Source organism: Schistocerca piceifrons, chromosome 3 (genome assembly GCF_021461385.2).
Source record: "Schistocerca piceifrons isolate TAMUIC-IGC-003096 chromosome 3, iqSchPice1.1, whole genome shotgun sequence".
NCBI lineage: Eukaryota > Metazoa > Arthropoda > Insecta > Orthoptera > Acrididae > Schistocerca > Schistocerca piceifrons.
In genome coordinates, this window is record NC_060140.1 from 537001515 (window position 1) to 537018977 (window position 17463).

Below are 17463 nucleotides of genomic sequence, written 5' to 3' on the forward strand. Positions count from 1 at the left end.
GCCATGTGTGATGTGAAACATGGACGATAAATAGTTTAGACAAGAAGAGAGTAGAAGCTTTCGAAATGTGGTGCTACAGAAGAATGCTGAAGATTATATGGGTAGATCACATAACTAATGAGGAGATAATGAATAGGATTGGTGAGAAGAGGATTTTGTGGCACAACTTGGTTAGAAGAAGGGATCGGTTGGTAGGACATGTTTTGAGGTTTCAAGGGATCACCAATTTAGTATTTGAGGGCAGCCTGGATGGTAAAAATTGTAGAGGGAGACCAAGAGATGAATACACTAAGCAGATTCAGAGGGATGTAGGCTGCAATAGGTACTGGGAGATGAAGAAGCTTGCACAGGATAGAGTAGCATGGAGAGCTGCATCAAACCAGTCTCAGGACTGAAGACCACAACAACAACAACCTGCTCGTACACCGCTTTAGTTGCTGTGCGGTCAGAGACTGGCTGTTGTGTTTCCGTTACGTTCGTATCCTTAAAACTGACATGTCACAGTTAAGATGGCTGCGTAGCTAGGCCCCAAAAGCGAGTAAATGGAATAAATAACCTGCTCGTAAAAAATAGGGCAGAGAGCCCTAGCGCACGAGACAATGAATTGGGTTCTACCAGGATATATCAGCGTAGCGCATTAACGAAAATGTGTTCGTACACTGGCCAACCTGCCTGTGGCGGTTATTAGGCTAGTTTGCAAATGCTGAAGTGGGCACCTAATTCCACCTTAGTTAATATGATACACGAAACAGTTGAAAAACGAGAACACACAAAACAAACTCTACTCGTTTCGCAGATAGATGGCACACATGCATTTTGCTCAATTTGGCCCCCTGGACAACTGTGCGTCAGGTGGGCATCCGGCCATACAGTTTAATAATGAAATAAAATTTGCCTAATATAGAAATAAATGGACGTTGTAACGTACAGAAAGGAGAAAAGCTATGGAAAAGAACTATGTCCTTAATATTTCAACCAAACGCTACAATAAGAAACAGATGTCTTTTCCAAAGAGAGATACGTTTCTTGTTGATATTATTGTTTTTGCTATTGCTTTGATTTTTGCTTCGTATATACTAAACATGATCACAGGAAAATATACGAGGTGCGCTTAACAAGTAATGCAAACACTTTTTTTCTTAAAGCAGATTAGTTTTATTCTGTGCTGCAATACACCACAATATCCCCCACATTTTTGGCTACAAGACTCTAGTTTTCCACATAATTTCCAATAAAACGCAACCCTGCTGGGAGGGTTACAGACGCCATTTTGAAGACCGTTTCAGACGCCGTTTTGAAGACCACATATAGCGCTGCCACCAATCTGAACTTAGTGAAACTAAAGGGGCTGAGGCGGGAGTATTCCAGGATATTCCACAACAAATTCCGCACTTTTTCAACCGAAATCGGTCGAAACAAAAAATTTGTTGCATCACTTATCGAACGCCCTTCTTTCATGGCCACTGTCCCTTCCTCTCAAAGTGGCACAGCACTTTGTAACTGCCACTCGAGCTTTGATATTGTGGTTGTGTCACAGTGTCAAACATTTGGGGTTCAAATGATAGTATTATTCGCCTTGTGTTTGGGTTATCTTTGCATGGAATTGCTACAGGAACGAATTCTGTGGTTAGCTTCTACACGAAGCGCTCATGATCACACGGAATGCTTTCCAATAAATTATCATAAGAGATTGAATCACTGGTTTGCTAGGCAGCTTTACCTCTATATGGATTAACAATTGTTTGTATCTTCGCTCCAGTTCATAGGTTTCGTTGCCTCTATACAACTCTTCATACAATACTCTCAGATCAATTATTATCTTCAGGCCTATTTTTTTGTTTCACAGCATTCTGTTTTGCGGCAGTAACAATATCGACAACTATCTCGTATCTCAGAATGGTTTGCTGCTGCAATAACTGCGGTGGATGCCAAATCAGTGCTCATCAGTTACTGTTGTATACAGGAGACAATGAGGAGCGTTCTCATTATAATGAGTCATCATTTAACTTCCAGAATGATAGCGGGCGTATTTGCATTAATTACGAGGACAGAATGTATTACCAGATTTGCTGGAACCGACTGCGAAACGAACGCCGCATAGAACGGTGAAATTTACACAGTAGCGACACTGAAACTGACAATAGCACCTCCGTCAGCCTTGTTGTATCTCGAGTGGTGACTCATTGGTTTCTTTGGAAGAAAATAATGAAGCACCAAGACGGCGCTTCATCTCCAGATACCTAGTATTGGCGTCCATAGGCCGCTGTCAGCCAAGTGCCTCTAGAAGCACCACTAATGATGCCACTGGCTGCCAGTAGTTATACGAACCAGACAACGTCTGTCACCAGTTTTTAATGACAGCTCAAATTCTGAGGCATTAAACCGGCTTCTACGGAAATAGTCAGTTGTGAGAATGACATCGTACATAGAACTACGTCTGCTCACTCTTCTGTTAAAATGATAAGCTGAAAGGTTAGGAAAAAGATAATATTCGATATACATTGCTCGATTGACCATAGAAATATGTTACGCTGTTTGACGATCTAACAGCGGACGACATTAAAGTGTTCAACTGTCTTCAAATGTCGAAGTCATTGTTTAACAGGTTGCTTGGCTATATAACAGAAGATACGTCATGTAACTGGAATCAACACAGAACTAAACAAGAAGAGAAATTGGTCCTCGCACTGTCGTCATTATTATATTTCTCATTATACATCTTCAACGGTGTTCTAAAATTCTGAAAACACTTTCTGTAACCAGTGACGACATAGTAAACTAGTGGTAAATGAGGTTGGCAGAAACGAACAATTAAGTGAGTCTTTGAACACGTTATCCATACACATTATAAAAACGGATGTATTCATACATATGTTTTTATGTGTGTATATATGCGTGTTCCACATCTCTTCCTAAACCACTGGACCGATTTCAAGCCGGCCGGAGTGGCCAAGCGGTTCTAGGCGCTACAGCCTGGAACCGCGAGACCGCTACGGTCGCAGGTTCGAATCCTGCCTCGGCCATGGATGTGTGTGATGTCCTTAGGTTAGTTAGGTTCAAGTAGTTCTAAGTTCTAGGGGACTGATGACCTCAGAAGTTAAGTCCCATAGTACTCAGAGCCATTTGAACCATTTGAACCGATTTCAGCCAAACTTAGTATACACACAATGATCAGCCACAACATATTGATCACTTTAGATATAAACCAGTTCAGGCGATAGCAGAATCACCTGGCCATGAATGACTCTTATTGATCACAATCAAGGTGCATACAGTGTCAGTGAGCGTGCTGTCAGTGAGTAAAATTGGGAAGCCACGCGATCTACCTCAGTCTGTCTGAGTGCAGATTGTGATGACCTGGATGCTCGACACGAGCATTTTGGAGACTGCACGACTTATCGGGTGTTCGAGGAGTGTTGTGGTGAGTGCTGTGGTGTCTTCAAAACGTGGCGAAAGCAAGGTGAAACAACGTCGCGATGTCGTGACGTTGGGCGGCCACCCTTCATTAGAGATTTTGGACGTCGTAGGCTAGTAAAACAGGACAGGCGGCGAAATGTGGCGGAACTGACATCAGACATTGATGCTGGGCAGAGTAAAAGTTTGTCTAACACACTATGCACCGAACACTCCTAACGATGGGACTCCGTACTCCGATGCATGGGCCAGTGCTAACACCACGACATTGGCAACTACGACCGAAATGAGCACGTGACCATCGGCGCTGGACGGTAGTGCTGAGGCAGAGTGTTGCATGGTCTGGTGTATCACGTTACCTTCTTCATGATTCCAATGAGAGGGCGCGAATCCGTCGCCTTCCAGGCGGACAGCTTCTTGACAGCTGCACTGCGGGACGGAGGCAAGCTGGTGGAGGCTCCGTTATGTTCTGGGGAACAATTATGTGGGCATCACTGGTTCCACTGGAGGTCGTGCAAGACACCATGACGTCCGAGGAGAGTCGTAGACTGGTTGCAGACCATGTATACCCCTTCATGACGATCATGTTTTCCTCCGGCAGTGGTTTTCTTCAGCAAAATAATGCACCATGTTACAAGGCCAGTAGTCTGACGAAGTGGTTCGAGGAAGGCAGTGCTGACCCTCGAACTTGCCAGACGTGAATTCGATCCAGTATATCTGGGACGCGACTGAACGTGGCGTCAGGGCTCATCGCCCCCTCTGTGAAATTTAAGGCAAGTAGGTGACTTGTGTGCAGATGTGGTGCCAACTCCTCCTTTGACCTACCAAGGCCTCATTGCTTCCAGGTAACGACATGTTGCCGCTATTGTCCGTGCTAAAGTTGGACACACCGGCTGTGACGTAGGTGGTCATAATATACTGGTTGATCACTGTATACCTCATTGTCAGACAACAATCACTGTGGGTGCAATAACCAGCGATCTATCATGGGAAGGCGGTGGAGGAAGGGAGGGGGGAGAGGATGGGGAAAAGCAATTGCAGCCCGTGACGCGTGAATTACCGACTTTATACACACAGTATCTGAGAGAGCACTTAGCGACTTGCAGCAGACTTAACACATAATTTCAAAGCTTTGGGAATTTTATCCGTGGTAACCCCTACAAAATTCCAACGGTCTTGCAGCAGTGGTAACACGGGTTCCCGTCAGATCACCGCTGTCGGGCCTGACTAGCACCTGGGTGGGCGACCATCCTGTCTGCCGAGCGCTGTTGGCAAGCGGGGTGCACTTAGCCCTTGTGAGGCAAACTGAGGAGCTACTTAATTGAGAGGTAGCGGCTCCGGTCTCGGAAACTGGCATACGGCAGGAAGAGCGTTCTGCTCACCACATGCCCCTCCATATCCGCATCCAGTGACGCCTACGGGCTGAGGATGACACGGCGGCCGGTCGGTATTGATGGGCCTTCATGGCCTGTTCGGAAGGAGTTTAGTTGTTTAGTTTAACCCCTACAATAAAGATAATAGATAAACGCTTACTACTTTTCCGTTGTTTATGGAATAAATGTACCACGAGACCTGACGTTATAATTTATTACCTCCTTACTACCAGTTGTATTCGCGAAATATTTTGCAGACTATGTGAATATATATCGCTGAATTAATTTGCAAAATTATATCACTGTAAGAATCAGTTCATAAGACATGACGTCATATACAATGAGATGCATCGAAAACTGTCACATCGTGCATGACGTTTAAATTTATTACTTCTTTGGTACTAACTTTGTTCGCAATAAATTTCGCAAACATTATTCATTTTTTTTTAATTTTCAGGCTTCTGACTGTTCGGGTGCGGCCTCGCCACGAATTCCTCTGGTGTGCCAACCTGTACACCCTTACTATAGCTAGTCTACTGAGGACTAGGCTAAGTGCCCCGTCTCATGGCATTTGGAACTCCAGAGGGAAACACCGCTTGGCACATGGACCGTGTGCCATCTACAATGCATGTTTAAACACTTTGATCATGGCTTGGCACCTGAACAAACCTACAAATATGCAAAAGAGTACTGAGAGGAAGAAAAAACAACATTGAAAACGCCTTTTCCGAAAAAATTGCGCTTAAAAATTCACAATGTCCACTCTCATAACGCGCAGGGCGGTAAGACGTCAACTAGGACACACAGTCAACGAAAATAAAAGATTAATATTGTGTTGTTGTTGTGGTCTTCAGCCCTGAGACTGGTTTGATGCAGCTCTCCATGCTACTCTATCCTGTGCAAGCTTCTTCATCTCCCAGTACCTACTGCAAACTACATCCTTCTGAATCTGCATAGTGTACTCATCTCGTGGTCTCCCTTGATGCCTCTCAACATGTCCTTCCAACCGACCCTTCTTCTAGTCAAGTTGTGCCACAAATTTCCCTTCTCCCCAATTCTATTCAGTACCTCCTCATTAGTTATGTGATATTCCCACCTAATCTTCAGGATTCTTCTGTAGCACCACATTTCGAAATATTCTATTTTCTTCTTGTCCAAACTATTTATAGTCCATGTTTCACTTCCATACATGGCTACACTCCATACAAATACTTTCGGAAACGACTTACTGGCACTTAAATCCATACTCGATGTTAACAAATTCTCTTCTTCAGAAACGCCTTCCTTGCCATCGCCATCTACATTTTGAATCCTCACTAATTCGTACATCATCAGTTATTTTGCTCCCCAAACAGCAAAACTCCTTTACTACTTTAAGTGTCTCATTTCCTAATCTAATTCCCTCAGCATCACCCGACTTTATTCGACTACATTCCATTATCCTCGTTTTGCTTTTGTTGACGTTCATCTTATATCCTCCTTTCAAGACACTGTCCATTCCGTTCAGCTGCTCCTCCAAGTCCTTTGCTGTCTCTGATATAATTACAATGTCATCGGCGAACCTCAAAGTTTTTGTTTCTTCTACACGGTTCAAATGGTTCAAATGGCTCTGAGCACTATGGGACTTAACATCTGTGGTCATCAGTCCCCTAGAACTTAGAACTACTTAAACCTAACTAACCTAAGGACATCACACACATCCATGCCCGAGGCAGGATTCGAACCTGCGACCGTAGCAATTGCGCGGTTCCGGACTGCGCGCCTAGAACCGCTACACCACCGCGGCCGGCCTTCTCCATGGATTTTAATACCAACTCCGAATTTTTCTTTTGTTTCCTTTCCTGCATGCTCAATATAGAGATTGAATAACGTCGGGAATAGGCTACAACCCTGTCTCACTCCCTTACCAAACACTGCTTCCCTTTCATGCCCCTCGACTGTTACAACCACCATCTTTTTTCTCTACAAATTGTAAATAGCCTTTCGCTCCCTGTATTGTACCCCTGCCGTATTCAGAATTTGAAAGAGAGTATTCCAGTCAACAATGTCAAAAGCTTTCTCTAAGTCTACAAATGCTGGAAACGTAGGTTTGCTTTTCCTTAATCTATTTTCTAAGATTAGTCGTATGGTCAGTGTTGCCTCAAGTGTTCCAGTATTTCTACGGAATCCAAATTGATCTTCCCCGAGGTCGGCTTCTACCAGGTTTTCCATTCGTCTGTAAAAAAAATCGCGTTAGTATTTTACAGTAGTGAATTATTATATTGATAGTTTGGTAATTTTCACATCTGTCAACACCTGCTTTTTTTGGGATTGGAATTTTTATATTCTTCTTGAAGTCTGAGGGTATTTCGCCTGTCTCATACATCTTGCTCACCAGATGGTAGAGTTTCGTCAGGGCTGGGTCTCCCAAGGCTGTCTAATGGAACTGTGTCTGCTCCCGGGGCCTTGTTTCGACTTAGGTCTTTCAGTGCTCCGTAAAACACTTCACGCAGTATCGTATCTCCCGTTTCATCCTCTCTACATCCTCTTCTATTTCCATAACAATGTCCTCAGGTACATCACCCTTGTATAGACCCTCTATATACTCCTTCCACCCTACTTTGCTTAGAACTGGGCTTCCATCCGAGCTCTTGATATTCATACAAGTGGTTCTCTTTTCTCCAAAGGCCTCCTTAATTTTCTTGTAGGCAGTATCTATCTTACCCCTAGTGAGATAACCCAGTACATCCTTACATTTGTCCTCTAGCCATCCCTGCTTAGCCATTTTACACTTTCTGTCGATCAAATTTTTCAGACATTTGTATTCCTTATTCCCTGCTTCATTTACTGCATTTTTATATTTTCTCCTTTGGTCAATCAAATTCAATATTTCTTCTGTCACCCAAAGATTTCTACTAGTCCTAGTCTTTTTACCTACTTGATCCTCTGCTGGCTTCACTTCATCCTTCAAAGCTGCCCATTCTTCTTCTACTGTGTTTCTTTCCCCCATTCCTGTCAATTGTTCCCTTATACTCTCCCTGAAACTCTGTACAACCTCTGGTTCTGTCAGTTTATCCAGGTCCCATCGCCTTAAATTCCCTCCTTTTTGCTGTTTCTTCAGTTTTAATCTGCAGTTAATAACCAATAGATTGTGGTCAGAGTCCACATCTGTCCCTGGAAATGTCTTATAATTTAAAACCTGGTTCCTAAATCTCTGTCTTACCATTATATAATCTGTCTTAAACTTTCTGTTCTCTCCAGGTCTCTTCCATGTATACAACCTTCTTTCATGGTTCTTAAGCAAGTGTTAGCTCTGATTAAGTTATACTCTGTGCAAAATTCTACAAGGCGGCTTCCTCTTTCATTTCTTACCCCCATTCCATATTCACCTACCACGTTTCCTTCTCTTCCTTTTCCTACTATCGAATTCCAGTCACCCATGACTATTAAATTTTCCCCTCCCTTCACTATCTGGATAATTTCTTTTATCTCATCATATATATTATCAACCTTTTTCTCATCTGCATAGGTAGTTGGCATATAAACTTGTACTACTGTGGTAGGCGTGGGCTTCGTGTCTATCTTCGCCACAATAATGCGTTCACTGTGCTGATTGTAGTAGCTTACCCGCACTCCTATTTTTTTATTGATTATTGCACCTGCTCCTGCATTACCCCTATTGGATTTTGTATTTATAACACTGTATTCACTTGAACAGAAGTCTTGTTTTTCCTGCCACCGAACTTTGCAAATTCCCACTAGATCTAACTTTAGCCGATCCACTTCCCTTTTTCAATTTTCTAACCAACCTGCCGGATTAAGGGATCTGACATTCCACGAACCGATCCGTAGAACGCCAATATCCTTTCTCCTGGTAACGACGTCCTCCGAAGTAATCCCCGCCCGGAGATCCGAATGGTGGACTATTTTACTCGAGAGGACGTCGTCATCATTTAACCATGCAGTAAAGGTGCATTCCCTCGGGAAAAATTACGGCTGTAGTTTCCCCTTGCTTTCAGCCGTTCGCAGTACCAGCACAGCAAGGCCGTTTTGGTTAGTTTTACAAGGTCAGATCAGTCAATCATCCAGACTTGCCCCTGTAACTACTGAAAAGGCTGCTGCCCCTCTTCAGGAACCACACGTTTGTCTGGTCTCTCAGCAGATACCCCTCCATTGAGGCAAGCAAGCCACCCCACCAACGGCAAGGTCCATGGTTCATAGGGATTACTATATCCAAATTGTTTATTCAGAGCAGCATTGAGAAGGGAAGCAACAACAGCCTTGGATAAAATTCAGACGACCCCCATCATTAATAGCTGTGCCTTGTGTAAACTACAGATTGTAGTTGTAATCATTTATAGCGGGAGCTATTTTATGGGTGACAGCACGGCAAATATGAAAAGGAAATATCTCCAAAGTTCCCTTCAAAAATGCTGCCCAGCCCTTTGTAGTTGTTCTCCTGGGTGGATTAACATGCTGCGCATTATGAAACACTTCTCCGACTCAGCACTTAAATGATTATACAAGACAAGAACAGTGTTACAAAATCACTCTTCTACACGCTGCAGTAATATAGCTTGGAGCCCAAGGTAGACAGGCTTTCACTTCCTTATTCGGTTCAGTATGCTCGCAGTATGCCCGTGGTCTAGGGTAGCGTCTTTGATTTATAATCAAAACGTCTTCGGTCCCGGGTTCGATCGCCGCCACTGCCTAAATTTTGGTAAATAATCAGCATTGGAGGCCGAAGACATCCGACATAAGAAGTCAGCCTCATTCTGCCAACGGCCTTGTCAAAGAGGGCGGAGGAGCGGATAGAGGTTCAGGGCACTCTCTTGTACTAGGGGTGGGAAATTGCCCCTAAAGGCGGAAGAATCAGCAATGATCAACGACATGAGGATGCAGAAGGCAATGGAAACCACTGCATTAAAGACACGTAACGTGTATCCACAGGACATGTGGCCTGTAATTGAAGAAGTGTCATGATGATCTCTCCAATGGCAGAACATTCCGGAATAGTCCCCCATTCGGATCTCCGGGAGGGGACTGCCAAGGGGGAGGTTACCATGAGAAAAAGATTGAATAATCAACGAAAGGATAACGTTCTACGAGTCGGGGCGTGGAATGTCAGAGGCTTGAACGTGGTAGGGAAACTAGAAAATCTGAAAAGGGAAATGCAAAGGCTCAATCTAGATATAGTAGGGGTCAGTGAAGTGATGTGGAAGGAAGACAAGAATTTCTGGTCAGATGAGTATCGGGTAATATTAACAGCAGAAGAAAATGGTATAACAGGTGTAGGATTCGTTATGAATAGGACGGTAGGGCAGAGGGTGTGTTACTGTGAACAGTTCAGTGACCGGGTTGTTCTAATCAGAATCGACAGCAGACCAACGCCGACAACGATAGTTCAGGTATACATGCCGACGTCGCAAGCTGACGATGAACAGATAGAGAAAGTGTATGAAGATATTGAAAGGGTAATGCAGTATGCAAAGGGGGACGAAAATCTAATAGTCATAGGCGCCTGGAATGCAGTTGTAGGGGAAGGAGTAGAAGAAAAGGTTACAGGAGAATATGGGCTTGGGACAAGGAATGAAAGAGGAGAAAGACTAATTGAGTTCTGTAACCAGTTTCAGCTAGTAATAGCGAATACCCTGTTCGAGAAGGAGGAGGTATACTTGGAAAAGGCCGGGAGATACGGGACGATTTCAATTAGATTACGTCATGGTCAGACAGAGATTCCGAAATCAGATACTGGATTGTAAGGCGTACCCAGGAGCAGATATAGACTCAGATCACAATATAGTAGTGATGAAGAGTAGGCTGAAGTTCAAGACATTAGTCAGGAAGAATCAATACGCAAAGAAGTGGGATACGGAGGTACTAAGGAATGACGAGATACGTTTGAAGTTCTCTAACGCTATAGATAGCGCAGTAGGCAGTACAGCTGAAGAGGAATGGAAATCTCTAAAAAGGGCCATCACAGAAGTTGGGAAGCAAAATATAGGTACAAATAAGGTAGCTGCGAAGAAACCATGGGTAACAGAAGAAATACTTCGGTTGATTGATGAAAGGAGGAAGTACAAACATATTCCGGAAAAATCAGGAATACAGAAATACAAGTCGATGAGGAATGAAATAAATAGGAAGTGCAGTGAAGCTAAGACGAAATGGCTGCAGGAAAAATGTGAAGACATCGAAAAAGATATGATTGTCGGAAGGACAGACTCAGCATACAGGAAAGTCAAAACAACCATTGGTGACATTAAAAGCTACGGTGGTAACATTAAGAGTGCAACGGGAATTCCACTGTTAAATGCAGAGGAGAGAGCAGATAGGTGGAAAGAATACATTGAAAGCCTCTATGAGTGTGAAGATTTGTCTGATGTGATAGAAGAAGAAACAGGAGTCGATTTAGAAGAGATACGGGATCCAGTATTAGAATCGGAATTTAAAAGAGCTTTGGAGGACTTACGGTAAAATAAGGCAGAAGGGATAGATAACATTCTATCAGAATTTCTAAAATCATTTGGGGAAGTGGCAACAAAACGACTATTCACGTTGGTGTGTAGAATATATGAGTGTGGCGACATACCATCTGACTTTCTGAAAAGCATCATCCACACAATTCCGAAGACGGCAAGAGCTGACAAGTGCGAGAATTATAGCACAATCAGCTTAACAGCTCATGCATCGAAGCTGCTTACAAGAATAATATACAGAAGAATGGTAAAGAAAATTGAGAATGCGCTAGGTGAGGATCAGTTTGGCTTTAGGAAAAGTAAAGGGACGATAGAGGCAATTCTGACGTTACGGCTAATAATGGAAGCAAGGCTAAAGAAAAATCAAGAGACTTTCATAGGATTTGTCGACCTGGAAAAAGCGTTCGACAACATAAAATGGTGCAAGCTGTTCGAGATTCTGAGAAAAGTAGGGGTAAGCTATAGAGAGAGACGGGTCATATACAATATGTACAACAACCAAGAGGGAATAATAAGAGTGGACCATCAAAAACGAAGTGCTCGTATTAAGAAGGGTGTAAGACAAGGCTGTAGCCTTTCGCCCCTACTCTTCAATCTGTACATCGAGAAAGCAATGATGGAAATAAAAGAAAGGTTCAGGAGTGGAATTAAAATACAAGGTGAAAGGATATCAATGATACGATTCGCTGATGACATTGCTATCCTGAGTGAAAGTGAAGAACGGAACGAACGGAATGAACAGTCTAATGAGTACACAGTATGGTTTGGGAGTAAATCGGAGAAAGACGAAGGTAATGAGAAGTAGTAGAAATGAGAACAGCGAGAAACTTAACATCAGGATTGATGGTCACGAAGTCAATGAAGCTAAGGAATTCTGCTACCTAGGCAGTAAAATAACCAATGACGGATGGAGCAAGGAGGACATCAAAAGCAGACTCGCTATGGCAAAAAAGGCATTTCTGGTCAAGAGAAGTCTACTAATATCAAATACCGACCTTAATTTGAGGAAGAAATTTCTGAGTATATACGTCTGGAGTACAGCATTGTATGGTAGTGAAACATGGACTGTGGGAAAACCGGAACAGAAGAGAATCGAAGCATTTGAGATGTGGTGCTATAGACGAATGTTGAAAATTAGGTGGAGTGATAAGGTAAGGAATGAGGAGGAGGTTCTATGCAGAATCGGAGAGGAAAGGAATATGTAAAAAAACACTGATAAGGAGAAGGGACAGGATGATTGGACATCTGCTAAGACATGAGGGAATGACTTCCATGGTACTAGAGGGAGCTGTAGAGGGCAAAAACTGTAGAGGAAGACAGAGATTGGAATACGTCAAGCAAATAATTGAGGACGTAGGTTGCAAGTGCTACTCTGAGATGAAGAGGTTAGCACAGGAAAGGAATTCGTGGCGGGTAGCATCAAACCAGCCAGTAGACGGATGAAAAAAAAAAAAAAAAAAAAAAAAAAAAAAAAAAAAAAAAAAAAAAAAAAAAAAACGAAAAAAAAAAGACGACAACGCTCTTTACTGTGAAAAAAAAGCATATAGCCTTTTCTGGCTATAAATTTGAAGTGCAGAAGAGATACAGCTTGTAATCGCAATTATCAAAAATAAACAATTTCTCTTACGAAAAAGAGTTCAATATCGTCTACGAACCTTTATTCGATGTTAGATGCCCGGACCTTCATAAGACTATTAGTGTGTTTAGCAACACAGTGCGTAGTGATTTCCTCACACATTAACAATACTGGGCGAATCTGCTACTATCACTGTCAAAACGACGCGCAATATTTCGCCGTCAGCTTGTGTGTTCAAGACGTTCGCTAAGCGGCCAATTTGTTAGAAGACAGCACATTACCACTGTTGTTCAACCTTCTCCTTCTGAAAATGTTTCCCAAAAATCTTACGGCGACTGTGTACTTTAGCTGCCAAGAGAGACGGTCTTCATCGCGAGTTGAAGTGGTTTTCTCCGACTCAGTCCGGCGATCTCTGAGAACCGGAGAAACGGAAACGTCCGACCGCCAACTGATCCTATACCTAAACCGTTCTCCTCTACAGCAGCCACGAAGAAAACATAATCATCTAAAGTCAAATTCTTTCACATACTTTTATCTTAGACAAGTTAATAATTTTAAAATATATGCATCTAGGCAAAGATATCAAGAGAGAGTTTAAATGCAGTACCTGTCTTATCTGCGTCAAAGGTCAAGTTAGTTAATTAATCAGTTTCTTTACGACGTGGCAGTTCACGCTGAACGCATCAGAAAACCCTCAGAGCAAGTAGACGAATACTAGGAAACAAGCGTGGCGAACATCGCATCTGGGAAATACCAGGGTGACCGTGAAAGGATGCTACTGAGCACTCGGTATGCTTGACTGGAGATCTCATCCGAGATGTGGAGGAATCTGTGCCGGCGGCTACTGAACGCACTGGGCGCAACCGGTTGGATGTCGTGACGTGGGACGAATGGTTCCTGACGCTTCGGTTCTGAGGCTTCTCTACTGGCCGGATAATGTAGAGCCCACCTTAACAGGTCAGTCTTTATGACACGGAGAAAGCGACTCCTAAGACAATGTAGAATGTATTGTTTGTACGCTGTTTTTATTAGGTTAGAAGAATTCGGTTTTAGAGCCGTGATTAACTGCGTGCTGAAACTTAGACAGATCAGTCACATTATCCTAAGAGAACATTTGTCCTCACATACATGAAATAGAACACGTCTTGCATTGGTAAAGTCCCAGAAGTGAAATTTCGGTACAGTACTCTTCAGGAGGAGTCGGACAACATATTACTTCCCCCCACACACATCTCGCGTATTGACCATGAAGAGAAAATTCGTGAAATTAGAGCCAATACAGAGGCTTACCGACAATCATTCTTCCTACGCACTATTCGCGAGTGGAACAGAGTTGAAGGGGGCACATAGTGGTACCGAAAGTATCCTCCGCTACACACCGTTAGGTGGCTTGCGGAGTATGATGTAGGTGTAGATGTAATTGGGTAGATACTCTGATAATGAATTTTAATGTAGGCAGTTCAGCTGAAGGCGAATGGAAACCTTTGACAAGGGAAATTACAGAATTAGAAAAGACCAACATTGGTACAAGGGACCTAACAACAAAGAAACCTTCGGTTCTCTAAATACATAAATAATCTGATGGACAGAGTGAGCAGGAACCTACTGCTATTTATGTACAGGTAGTTATCGTCGATGAGTGACAGTAGGACGGTATCAGATGACAGACAAAACTTCTAGTTGATGTGATAAATGGAAGCTTATTCTAAATGTAGAATAGTGTAAGTTAACGTGGATGAGAAGGAAAAACAAACCTCCAGTTTTCGAGTACAATATTGGTAGAATGCTGCTTGACACAGTCATGTCGATTTACTATTCTGGTGTAACGCTGCAAAGCGATATAAAGTGGAATGAGCTCGCAAGGACGGTAGTGGGGAAGGCGAGAATTTTAGTATTGGGATAATTTTAGGAACATGTAAATCATGTGTAAAAGATACCGCGTATAGAACAATAAGTGCAATCCGTTCTAGAGAAATGCTTGAGTGGTTCGGATCACCACCAGGTCACATTAAAGGCAGACATCGAACTAAATCAGCGGCGTGAGGCTTGATCTGTAGCGGTAGTTTGATCAACACCGAGTATTATCGGCAAACTTTGTGAGCTCTTATGGAAATACCTGGAGCGAAGACGACGTTCTTGTCGCGAAATAATTTTGAAAAATCTAGGGAACCGGCATTTGAAGCTGACTGCAGAGAGATTGTATTGCTACCAATGGACGTTTTACGTTAGGCCCATGAAAGGAAGGTGAGAGAAATTAGAGCTCACACGGAGGGATACAGACATTCGTTTTTCTCTCACTTCATTTGCGAGTGGAACAGGAAACAAGTTAACTAGTTGTGGTAAGAGTTACCCTCTGCCATTCCATGATTTCCTACATTTCTCCAGACAGACCCCGGGACGATTCCTTTGAAAGTGCACTGCCGAGTTCCTTCCTCACCCTTAAATAAATCGTAATTTGTGCTCCGTCACTAAAGACCTCGACGCCGACGAGACGTCAAACCCGAATCTCTGTTCCTTTTTTTCTTTAGCTCCAGGTACCTGTAACGCTATATAAATTACGAATCGTATGTAAGACAGCACATATGTGTTACAGAAGATGCATCGGTGGCTTTCAGGAAAGCGTGATGCTGTATTTTTCAAATCCTCGTCAAGCTGGAAGTTTTTTTTTTTTTTTTTCCAAGAAGAATGACGCTGTTGGGGTCTCACACGTCGCCTTTAAAAGAATCGTACTTACAGCATGTAATAATTACTATTCGTATTAGTATTACTTGTACTGTGTCAAACTGACATCCCATTTGTATATTACAAATTATATATAACTTCCAGCACGAGTTATTTATCCGAAACGCTGTTTGCAAGTTACCGCTTTGCCGGTTTTCTTCATTGTAGATACGTTTCGACATTTTTTCTTCCATCTGGATATTTTTGTTGAGATTTCTCGATGGACTGAAACAAGATCAGTTCAAAAACTGTGCGCCCTGTCACCTTCAGACAGCTGTCCAACTTTACTCACTGACAGTTGAACACTCACCAAAAATCGCAACTTCCCGGTTGGCGGCACGGCATACGGGATACCCAAAAAGGACGAGTAAGAGGTGTTGTAGACGCTCGTGGCTGTGGATCCTCGTAGTGTTCCCTGCTGAACGGTCACCAGCACATCTTCTCCCTGCAACAGGAGTGAGGTTCACATGGGTATGAGGGTGAGATAAAAAGTCTCCGTTACCAAAAGCATTCGCCAAAATGTAAATAAACTCATTCCCTCGATCATTAACCCCGGAATGTTTCAGTATATAAAATTTAAAACTGTTACATAAGAATCAATGTCATACTATCACTTTTGAAGACATTATGAAGTGAATATAGGTTGACGCTGAAAGGTATCTTTACATTTGTGGGGTATCTTTACAGTTAATCTGAATATAGGGGTAAAGTGTGGCCTCAATACAACTGTCGCGCAAACGGAATTCAGTAGGATGTGTCGTACATCACAGCTGGATGAAGCAAGAAGTGGAATTTTAGCAGTGAGAGCGTAAACAACAATTCTGGCAGAAGAACATTTATTTTATCGGTAAATTGCACACATGACCGAGTATAGTGGGTAACATGATGACTGCTGTTGGCTGCAATCTAATACGTCGCATACTAATTAATTCTAGAAAATTACTTCGGAGTCCCTTGCAAGGTCTGTGATCTATGGAAAAGGAATGTTTAAAGGATGGTTTAATTACGAACGCTTATATTCACATACACTTGACACACTAACAGGAAGGAAAAGAACTAAAAACCTTCACCACAGCATACGTGGGCAGCAAGAAAGGCTGTTCCGATTTCAACATGCTGGATAAATTAATAAAATTTCTGTTTGAAGTGTATTGCTATAAAAATGAAGCCTAATTAAGAGTCATAATTAATTCAGATATTCTACAGCGGAAGATCACTATAGCCTTGGCACCATAAACTTTCTTATTAGATCACGAGCACGTGGACCTCACAAACAAAAGCGTGCACAAAGAAAGTTATCAAGTGAGACAAATTGCACAAAATTCTGTCATAAAATCACGGAAATCATACACAACATATATGCTCTTGCGAAAGGGATACTAAACAGAATTAACTGAATCACAATAAACCCAACACGGCTCCACGTGTTTGATTAACAGTTCAACTGAACAATAGCCTACACCTTCCCTGGATTTTAACGCATTTAACAGTCGCGAATTAGCAAGTAAAATACGTCACACAGGAAAATAAGCTATGAACAATGAAAGGAATAATTTTCTTTGACTAGCTCAGAAAAACTTACATAAAACACAACATTAACTTCTCATCGCAAAGGCACAATTACCGCCAGTAGGTCTCGCGTCCAACGGAACAATCCACGAGCATTCGCTCTCAACCAAAACCGCCCCATACCTACGAAAGTGACCAGAGGAACCCCTACTGTGGTGCTAACCTACAAAAAAGGTCCGTCCAAGGCAAACAGAAACCACTTTGCTACCTGGCACGTGTTTCCTACACTTGGCTGCTCTGACACAATGGCAGACTACTACGCTCCCACGTACCTACACCCGGAAATCATTGCACACTCTCATCCATACATTCAACTGATCGGACAAAAAGAGGAAAGAATAGGTACATTGAA

General features: G+C 42.7%; 1 protein-coding gene across 1 annotated transcript in view; it reads right to left on the bottom strand.

Moving 5' to 3' along the window:
- The window catches only part of LOC124789508 (acetylcholinesterase-like), a 107280-nt gene that overhangs the window by 59911 nt on the left and 29906 nt on the right, over nucleotides 1-17463 (bottom strand). Inside the window, exon 3 of the mRNA XM_047256892.1 lies at nucleotides 15853-15987. Within this exon, the coding sequence (XP_047112848.1) occupies nucleotides 15853-15987 (135 nt within the window). The remainder of the gene's footprint in view (nucleotides 1-15852; nucleotides 15988-17463) is intronic.